The sequence below is a fragment of the Fukomys damarensis genome, unplaced genomic scaffold (genome assembly GCF_012274545.1).
Source record: "Fukomys damarensis isolate Sample0158 unplaced genomic scaffold, DMR_v1.0_HiC HiC_scaffold_11, whole genome shotgun sequence".
Classification (NCBI taxonomy): Eukaryota; Metazoa; Chordata; class Mammalia; order Rodentia; family Bathyergidae; genus Fukomys; species Fukomys damarensis.
The window spans coordinates 33900258-33911108 of NW_022900923.1; the positions used below are offsets into that span (position 1 = coordinate 33900258).

The 10851-nt window shown below is 40.0% G+C and overlaps 2 protein-coding genes and 1 non-coding gene across 4 annotated transcripts in view; 1 reads left to right on the forward strand and 2 right to left on the reverse strand.

Annotated features, from left to right (window-relative positions):
• Uchl5 (ubiquitin C-terminal hydrolase L5) overlaps positions 1-7117 on the reverse strand; it is a 40077-nt gene extending 32960 nt beyond the window's left edge. For both annotated transcript variants that reach the window (XM_010608750.3, XM_010608749.3), the window contains exon 1: positions 6898-7117. In XM_010608750.3, coding sequence (XP_010607052.1) covers positions 6898-6973 — 76 coding nt within the window. In that variant the 5' untranslated portion in view covers positions 6974-7117. The remainder of the gene's footprint in view (positions 1-6897) is intronic.
• LOC117285628 lies at positions 5211-5346 on the reverse strand. Its single transcript, XR_004516712.1, has one exon. It is a non-coding gene; the product is annotated as a small nucleolar RNA U109 (small nucleolar RNA).
• A 279-nt stretch (positions 7118-7396) lies between the features above and the next one.
• The window catches only part of Ro60 (Ro60, Y RNA binding protein), a 19719-nt gene continuing 16264 nt past the window's right edge, over positions 7397-10851 (forward strand). The window contains exon 1 of the mRNA XM_010608751.3: positions 7397-7478. The gene's annotated coding sequence lies outside the window, so the exon portion shown is untranslated. The remainder of the gene's footprint in view (positions 7479-10851) is intronic.

The window sequence follows — 10851 nt, forward strand, 5'->3', positions numbered from 1 at the left end:
TTGTGGTACCAGGTATCGAACTCGGGTCCTTGCGCTTGCAAGGCAGGCCACTGAACCGCTGAGCTAAATCCCAGGTCCCTAATTTTTTTTTTTTAATAGGGCTGAAGGGCTGGGATTTAGATCAGGGCTTCCAGCACCTGCCTCACAAGTGCAAGGACCTGAATTCAATCCCCAGTACCAAAGAACTAACTAACTAACTAACTAACTAAATAAATAAATAAATAAATGGGACAGAAGATTGAGCTGAGTGGGTAGCGCATTCATGAGAACCTGGGTTTGTTCTCTAGCACAGAAAAAAAGAAAGGAAAAATCGACAGGTCAACCAATAGCACAACTTTAGGCATTTATATCACACCATATCTATTTAATCTGTTCAGAAGTATCTATTAAGTACTCAGTCTGGTATTAAAGATATATGCATAAATCCTAAGTAGAGAAGAACTCAAAGAAACCTGAACGACTAGCAATAGATCAAAATTAATAGATATTCACACACATTAAATTGGGGGGAAAAAAATCTCATAAACTGAACCTATATTTAACGAGTGACAAGAAGGCCACAAACACTAATGCAATTGTTAATACTGGTTATTGCTACTAGAGATCCATTGTTTTAAAAGCTGCCTCACATTCTACATGTTACCCATTAAAAAAAAGAAAAAACCCTACTGAATAAAAGTGCCCCAAAATCTTCCACACTGGTAGAATTTCAAATTATAAGACTTTAAAATTATAATAATTAAATAATTTATGTACATAAAGCACAGTACTCAACTATTACCATCAATCTCTTTATACACATTCAATATACAATACATCCTGCCTTGCAAGCACAAGGTCCCGAGTTTGATTCCCCAATATAAAAATAATAATAATAATAATAATACACACACACACACACACACACACACACACACACACACAGGACATCATGACATAATGGAAAGAGAAGCAAGCAATGAATGCAGAGACCTGGATCCTAAGCCTAGCAACTGCCTTAAAGTTCTTAACCTTAAGTTATACAATTTATTTGAGCCTCACTTTTTAGTATACACACAAAACAAAGATATCACCTGGTTCACCCAATGCCTAACACTTCTGTGAGCAATAAGGTAAGCAAACACTAAACAAAAAGAATTAAACTCCTCTAATAATATATATAAATTAAAAAGTTAGGAAGGAGAGGAAGACTTACAAGTTAATGAAATATACATACTTACAAAATAACTTTTATATGCCAAGGTCAGTACTAGGCCCTAGCACAGACAGATATTAATGAAGTATTGTCACAGCACATACAAGGACAGTACAGCATGCATAAATTACATATAAAGGGTCCACATAACACATGTTCTGTAAGTTCAGAAGAGAGATTATATCCATACTGCTGAAAAAAAAAAACTTTGGATAACTGAAGTATGTCGAAAATAGAATGATCATGATTTGTCACCCAAACCACAGCATTGTTTCAAAATAAAAGGCGATACTAAAGTTAAGACAGAAGTTTTGAAATATTTATGTAATGACTAACACATTTATGATAGTGGTAGTCCCTACAATAATGATTTCCTAAAAATAATTTCAAAAAGAACCCTCTTAAAAATACAACTGGAACCTTCCTTCCCCAAGAAAAATACTCTGGTGGGCCCTTCCAAATTGTTGCCAGTGCCTTACTCAAATGCTCGGTATGTTATCTTCCAACAGACAGGCATTTATTCATTTAGACAGGGTCTGGCTAAATTGCCCAGACTGGCCTCCAACCTGCAATTCTGTTGCTTCAGCCACCTTAGTAGTCAGGATTACAGGCATGCACGCCTGTGATGGGATCCAATAAATGGTTTAACAATCTGAACCTCATTTCCCTACCCTTACCAACAAGTCTACCAAAAGCAGTAGGAATGGCCCCAGCTTCTGGACCTCTGTTATCCCTTAGTACAAATGCCATTTGGCTTATGTGATTAAATAGGAAAGACTGAATTAACAGCCCTCAAGCAATCTCTCCAAAAACAAGGACTATGCAAATACTTGAACTGAAGTGGGAGTTCTAAATTAGAGGAATTGCTAACTTGTAACCCTCAATTCAGCCCTATTTTGGGAGCCCAACACTAGTTAACTCCCAAGACCATACTTCAACTTCTTACATGAAAGCCAGGTACTAATTTGCCACTCTCCTCAAAGCAAGGACAAATACACCTCAGAAGTGGTCATGATGGGCCTTCAGGTTAAGCCGCCACCACTTTGACTCAAAATCATTCGGATCTGCCTTTCACGGATCAGCTGTTACAGATAATGGGATGGCTCCAGACTTCCCATCATGCTAAAGTGTAGCCTGCAAACTAATATAACCTGCCATACCTGAGTTAATAACGCAGGCCAAAAGAAAAGGTCAATACAAACCTTAAGGATAGAGCCACCTGGCTTTCTAATGCACATAATGCAAGAGATGAACAGATTTGGTATCAACCTTATAGGGCATCTGAGAGAATAGAATATTTGGTATGGAAAGGCAGATATTGTTCAGAGACAATTCTCAATGGACTTCTGTTTCTGCATGTCTTCTAAGAGCGACCACTTGAATTGCTTAGACTTCCCTCTCCCCTCATCCAGCACTGCGGAGTGAACCTAGAACAAGGGTCTCCACATTGCACTTCGCACCCAGCCCTTCATATTTATATTTTTTTAATCTGAAACATGGTCTTGCTAATTCATTGTTGCCCATGCTGAGCTCAAACTTGTAGCCCTCCTGCTTCAGCCTCCCAGACTGCAAGGATTAAGGTGTGCACCACTATGCTCCACTGCTTTCAACTAGCCTTTCAAGAATATTCATACAGGGCCGGGAATTTAGCTGAGTGGTGCTGCTGCCTACCTCGCCAGCGCAAGGTACTGAGTTCGATCCCTGGTACAAAAAAATAATGTTCATACAGTAAACATTTGGCAGACTTGAAGTGTAGCAGGTGGAAGAATTACAGTTCCAAATAATAAAAATAATAATGCTCAGAGACAAAGGCCAAGGAGATTTGTTAGCAGCCCCTTTATAAGACAGATTTTCTTAAGCTCTGAGATCCTCAACTGTAACACACTGTGTGGACAGTATCCACCTTAGTCAACCTGCATCCCAACTCCAAAACCAAGGGAACCCGTACAAACATGAATCTCCTGCAGTCTACTGAGCCATAAGCAATACAATTATCTGTACAACAGAAGTTGTCTGACAGCATCTATGAAACTGGCAAGTCAACTGTTAGCTGGCAGACTGGGGAAGATATAACACTTTATAATTCTTAACAAATGTTGGACTTTGTCAGATGCTTTTTGCATTTAATGAAATAGTTTTTTTTAGTTTAATATAGTGATTTGTTAGTACTTGAATGTTAAACCAACCCTGAATATTGAAAACCACTTAAGTCAGTATATGTTGTTCTTTCAATTTTTTTACATTTATCTTGATTATGGATACATCTGTATTTTTCTCATAGTCTTTGGTTTTGGTGTCAAGGTAATGCTTGCCTCATAGAATGAGGTGGAATGTAGTCCTTCCTCTCCAATTTTTTTTTAATTATATAGAATTGGTATTTCCTTAAATATATGACAGAATTTACCAGTGTTAGCTAGAATTTCTTTGTAAGATTTTAAGCTACAATTTGAATTCCCATATTAAATATAAGGGTGTACTCTTCCTCGGTGATTTATATCGTTAATCTGTACATTTTTTTCACCTAAGTTGTTAAATTTAACTGGCACAAAATTATTTTTTTTGGTACCGGGGATCAAACTCAGGTGCAGAACCACTGAGCTAAATCCCCAGTCCCAAGGCACAAAACTCTTTACAGTATCTCCTTATCCTTCTGACATCAATAGAACCAGCAATGATGACTTTTCTCATGCCTATATTGGTAATTCATGTCTTTCTTTTACTTCAGTATGATTAGAGGTTTATCAAATTTTACTGATCCAGATGTTGTTTCATTAATTTTCTCCACTGTTTTCTCTTATTTCAACTCTGATTTTTACTATTTCAACTGTTTTTACTGTTGGTCAATGATGGTGAAACTATGGCAAGATCATGCTGCAGCTACTTGTTTTCATCACTACTCTAGGTCAATGTGGTCTTCATTAGTCCCTTAAAATGAAAACTGGATCACTAGTCTTGTAGACAGAATAAATGTAGCCCATTAAGTCTCTCTAGTCTAAGAGAAGAAACATACTGTTTCTATATTTATTAGTAAACTATCAGTTTGGCTTTGATAAATTTATGTAATATGTATGAACCATATCAATTAATATACTGTACAGTTCTGATCCATCAGTTTCTTAGCTTTAAAAAAATTGCTTTACCATATATTTCACTGAAACCTGTATTTATGTATTCACTGCATTTACAAATAATTTCCCCTCCGATGATATAAGCTTTTAAATGAATTTACAATGACATTCATAATATAATCAGATGTTTCAGTTTTGAAAGAATACTTTTTGGGGGAGGACACCGGGGTTTGATTAACTCGGGGCCTAAAAACTGAGCTACATCCCCAGCTCTTTTTATTTTGACACGGGGGTCTCACTAAGCCACTAAATTGCCCAGGTTGGACTCAAATTTGCCATCTTCCTGCTTCAACCTTCCAGAGTGCTGGAGTTAAAAGCATCAACCACATTCCCAGCCCAAAAGCATTTTTTAATTCAGGAATCAGGAAAAAAAAAGATGGAAATTACTGGAATAAACTAAATTTTTTTCTCTGAAACATCTGATGGTATAAAACTACCATCATTTGAATTTTTGCAAAATTCTGCTAACACCCAATCCATTAGCAGCTATTTTATTTTTCATATGTGTAAGTTCAAAGCATACTTATATACTTCTCTCTGATGCATGACTTTATTTAAATCATTTTCAAATTCCAAGATTTCTATACAAATGAAGTTGAAACAACTGTTTAGGGACTGAACTAATTTTAAATGAGCTTATGTAATGTTTATTTCTGAATGTCAATTTTAACATGTCACAACAAGTTTCTGAATATAAAATTTATTAATACACCTACATACATCTCAAGCTCAGCGTATGTCCAAAACTGACCCCTTTTTCTTGTCCATCAAGCCTGCTCTTTTATTGTAATTGTACTTCATCAACTACCCAAGCTAGAAACCAGAAAGTTGTTGCCACTTTCCCCACATTCATTTAGTGAGCAGTCCTCTATCGATATTTTTTCCTTTAATGTAGGAGAAATATACTACCACTCAAACTCTACTGTAAGGTTGGCAGCCCTGAGAACTCCTTTTTTTAATGTAGCATGTTATGGATTTAGGCCTGCTCCAAAAGGAATGAGGAGAAGACATTTCCACATGCCACTAGTGATTTAAATACAGTAAAATTACTGAATCTACCTTCTAACTCACTATCTCAAACTCTGGCCATTTAAAGAGACTGCCAGTTTCTCTCACTTCATTCTACTCTACTTGCACACTACAGGCACAGTAAACTTTAATTATAAAAATAGTTTCACGCCGGCTGTGGTGGCATATGCCTGTAATCCCAGCACTCTGGGAGAATGAGGCAAGAGATTCACAATTTCAAGCCCAGCCTGGGCAAGTTAGCAAGATCCTGGCTCAAAATAAAAAGGAGTATGGATGTAGCTCTCACTGCAAAGGCCCTGGGTACAATCACCAGTACCACAAAAAAGAAAAGAAAAGTTAATTTCATTTTAATATATTTCAATTTCCTTATCTCTGACAGTAAATCCCCAGTGAATATCAGGTAATGAAGTCAGAGCCTCAGTTTAGCTTTTCAGCTTCAGGTCCAAAAGCTCTTCTTGTCCACTACATTATGGTGTAGTCACATTACTAGCTGTAGTCACTGTACTAGATAGAATATGGATATCGTTCATTCTTTTTCTTCTGCCTGTGCTCCTTAACCTGTTAAAATATTTTGTATATACTCAACATAGCAATTAACATGTCATATTATAGTTGTCAATTCTTGAGAAAAACAGCCATAAATTATTCACATTAAAACTTTCCAATTCTTATTAGTGTGTTTGAGATAACGTAGATGTACAACACATGCCAGGTAAGTATTGCACATGTTCAGCTACGTACAGTAGAGAATATCTACATTAAGGTTTAATTGCTATCCCGAGTACAAATTTTAACATAACGACTAGAAATACTACTTGGTGAAATGTAAGAGATTAAAAAAAAACTCAATGAGCAAAGATGAGCTGAGAATCGAAAGGGAAGGATAAAAAGTATGTGTTGATTAGTATGGAAGGAAATGAATAAGGCAGAGGGGTATTATAAGGAAAGCATGTGGTCCCTAGTCTAGGGCTCCTTCTCAAAAAAACTCCCTCCACCGGAAACCGCAACTGCTCAGGGAGCAAAAGAACCAGTGAGGCAGTCTGGCAGGCCCACGCAGTTCAGTTTGGAGTAACTAGAATCCCGAGTTCCTGGGCGGCCTGGGCCTCAGACACCACCCTGGAGAAGACACTCCCTTCGCCTGCAGGACTGGTGGCCTGGACTAGGCACCCAAACACACTAGCCCAGGATGGGGAGGCTCCGCAGAACAGGCAGTGGGAAGGAAGACGAGCATGAGGTGTTGGGGAGGAGAGGGAAGGCCCCCGGGTCAATTAAAGTATTTTGAGTCCCGAGTCCTGAGAATATAGCAGTCCACAAGACAGCCACGATCCTTGCTCTCGTGGTGTGGCTCTCAAAACTACTGCAGAAACGCGACTGCTCCAGGCCGAGAAGAGGCAGAGGCCCTTGCGTGCCCCCCACCTCGACTCCAGGTTCCTGAAGTTACTTCTCTTCAGGCACGGGGCGGCGGTGGCCGCAAGTGGCTACTCCACGCCCGGCTTGGGCCTCCTCCCGTGACCCCCGGCCCAGGACGGTCCCCTTGGTTCTCACCGAATCCTTTAATGAGCTCGGTGAAGACCCCGGGGTCGCTTTCCATGAGGCACCACTCCCCGGCATTGCCCGTCATGGCCCCAGCCACACACCGCCCCGCTCCACTCTCGCACTCGGCCGCCCCCCGCAACCAGCTGCCGCCGGCCACAATTCTCAGCAAACCCGCCGCGGAGATCCTCAACCCCACGTCACCCCGCCTACTTCCCGACAGCCTCCGGGCGCCGTCACCTGCAGCGCGCCAGAGCGCAGGAAGACGCTCTAGCCACCCAGGAGACGTCGAAAGTCGTCTAGGGCCTTGCGGGATCCGTAGCGGATTCGGAAGGGGCCGGCGCGGGAGTAGAAAGGGCGGGGTTTCAGGACGCCGAAGGAGGTAACATCCGGGGCCTTCGCCACTCAGGGGCGGGGGCGGAGCAAGGGGAGTGGGGAGGGGCTCGTTCCGGGGAACCGAACCTGGAAGGCCCAGCGACTGTGGAGCTGGAGTCGTCTTCGCCCGTCAGGCCGCCGCCTGTCGTCGTTTCCCCGTCCTGTGCAGGGATTCTCCCGGCGGCTCTGCGGGTCCGAAGGGTTGTCCGCTGGCAAAGGTGAGGAAACAGGGAGGCCGGCTGGGGGCCCTTTGTGCGGTCCGAGCGACCCCGGGGACGCGCAGAGTCTGAGCAGCCCTCCGCGTCTCACCCCGCTTCCCAGCTGCGGGACCGGCCAGCCCTGCTTCCGCACTCTGCACGCTGGTGCTGACGAGCCAGCATCTCTGTGGGCCATTGTCTCTGCGCCCCGCGGGGACCCTCCGGAGTGGTGGGCCCTGTTTGAACCTGGGACCGCGCTTGCCTCTGTTGCATAGCTCCCTGCAGGCCAGCATCCGGAGGGCCTGCTTTACTCCTCCTCTTTCTCCTCCTCCCGCGGCTTCTGCGCACAGAGGCGTTGTCTCTGATTCGGGTTTTTGGTAGGAGCTTTGTGGAAGATGAATGGTGAATTTATCTTAAAGGATTTAAGGAGGGAGAGGTGAAAGAGCTGTCTAAACTCTATCGAATGGTAGACTGTTGCAAGGTTTGAAGTATCTTGGAAAATGAAATGTTTTTAAATGTAATTCATAAATCTAAAAACATTTGGGACGGTTGTAAAATCGACTGGTGAAAACGGTTATTTACAGTAAATCTCCCTCAGTCATCAGGTTACTATACTTACAGAGTACTATAGTGTTAAGAGTAAAGTATTTTGAGAATATATTTATGCATCGTTCCTTAAACCATGTTCCAAGAAAGGACTTTGGCTTCTAAAAAGAAAAAAGGAAAGTCTTCGTGGATAAACTCCTTGCTTTGCCAACAGGTCACCTGTACCCTGGAGTTAGGGAGCATTGTGCTACAGATTCTGTAAAACTACAAAATAAAACTGGTGAATATTATGGAAAGAAATAATAGAACAGCTTTTGCATTAAAGCAAGCGTGAATAATTGTAGAGTAGGAGCCAAAATCTGTATCAAGTGTTAATTTAAAACAAAAATTTTTCTGAAGCTTGAAATTTCTCCCTAGACACGACCCACAGGCTGGGGAATTTTCCAAAATCTGCCCTTGATGATTTAATTGGAAAAGTCTGAGGGCACAGCAGTCTAGCCTTATTTCTGTATAAATCTTAGCTAGAGTGACTGGCATCAGATCCCAAAGGTGTTTGCAGTAGTTTTAAATCTGTAATATTGCTTTAAGTTTAGAAATGTTTTCCATGCTAAATAAATACATTAAAATTTATTTCATGCCAAATTTAACATGGTATTTATTGTGAAAAACCAAATCAAAAATTCGGCCTTTGAGAAAAATCTAGAAGTAACCAGAACAGGAGATTTCATTCTTTTAAATGATGTCAATTTAATTCTGAGAGCTCACATAAAAAAACAGATTTGGGTCTTGAGAAAAATAGAACTGGCAACAGCAGACTAACATCACATGCCGCTAGTTGACTGTTCTCTTCAGATTAGCATGGGATCATGTTTGCCACAGATCCTCATCACTTTTTATTGCATCATGCTTGACTTGATCCACTTAGTCTCATTACTTGTCTCTGGTACAGCTGTGTGTGTGTGTTTTGAGACAGGGTATCACTAATTTGCCCAGGTGGTACTCAAACTTGTGACTTGTCCTGCCCCTGCTTCCCAGGATGCTGGAGTTACAGGCAGGAGCCACCATATTTTGCCTAGCCCTAGTTTTTGTATTTGTTTCTTTTCAGTTGTCTTACATAGCCTTTTTACATGCTAGTCAACCTTGACTTCATTTTTAAAAGGAATTGATTATATTTATTTATTTCTTGAGGTAAAAACATTTTCAAACAACAGATTATTAGGCAGAAGTTGTTCAGATGTATAAATGCAAGAAAATTTTAAGAATCCTTAGAAATAATACACTATTAGTTTTGGTAAAAAGTACTATATGTGTTTTAGTTTCAATGAATGTAAAGCAGAATGAAGTGCTGTTACATAGTGTTTTCCTAGTATTTATTTTTGCAATCTATATTAAGTCAAAGAAAAATGGACAATATATAAAATATTCACAGCTGATTTAAAATGTCATGTTTTTGGTAGTATTTAGATTTATCTTCTTCGAATGTTAATTTATAAGAGTTGTTTTATTTTGTTTTTGGTTTCTTTTTTGGTACTGGGGATTGAAATTAGGACCTCATACTTGGAGGCCAGTGCCAGCAGCACTGAGCCCCCTATAAAAGTTTAGCATAACTTTAACTGTTTTAAATTCCTCAGAATGATGTACCTTAAGAAGTCAGTAAAACTGAAAAGACTTAATTGTTTTTTATTCTTTTTTGTTTGTTTTGTTTTGTTGTTTGTTTCTTTTTGGGGTACAAGGATCAGACTCAGGACCTTGAGCTTGCCAGGCAGGCACAGTGCCACTGAGCAACGTCCCTGGCTGAATTAACTATTTTTGTTGTTGATATTAATTTGGATTTGCAACACTTGATTATTCAGGATGGAATAGATGATGACCAGTTTGAACTCACTTCCTGTCCATATGCTTTCTACCTCTGGTAACCGAACTTCAACTTTAAGGAGGGAGATGATGGCAGTTAAAAGAAAGAAGAAATACAATTGCTTCGTATGGCTGTTTTTCGTTGCTTTCTAAAGTCACATACAAGAAGTTTAAGGCTAAAATAACCATTTTCACATAATCATTACTGCTACTGCTGTCCACTCTAACTTTCCAAATACTATTTCACCTAATCCCAAAGTATTTTTATTTTCTTTTTTGAACTAAAATTTTTCATCTTGGTACATTCTATACATCTGTAATTCAGCTCCTTGGGATACTCAGGCAGGAAAATTGCGAGTTTGGGAAATTTAGTGAGTCCCTGTCTCAACAAACAACTTTTAATAGAGTTGGGAAGTAGCCCAGTGGTGAAACATTTACTCAAGGCATGGGTTCAATCACCAGTACTGAAGATAATTTAGGATATAATCCCATAATCCCCACATCATGAAGTTTGCTGTTTGACATTTTGCAGTGCAGTGGTTTTTAGAATACTGAGAGTTGTGCAGCCATTACCACTAATTTCAGAACATTTTCATCATCTCAAAAGAAGTCCTTTATATTAGCAATGATATTCCAGGCTTCCCTCTCCCTTGGCTTCAGGAAACCAATAATGAACTTTGTTTATATGAATTTACCCATTTTGGAAATTTCATACAAATGAAATCATACAGTATTGTGGCCTTTTGTGACCAACTTCATTCGCATAGCATAACCTTTTCAGTATCTTCCTATTGTAGTACATATCAGTACTTCTTTCCATTTTACTACTGTACTGCATTTTTAAAATTAAGTTTGTTAGTACATTTTAGGTATACATTATAATCACATTCATCATTGGGAATTTGTGCCTATACATTCCCTGCCTTTAACCCTTCTGCCCCTCCGTGTGTGTGTGTGTGTGTGTGTGTGTGTGTGTGTGTGTGTGTCCCTTTGT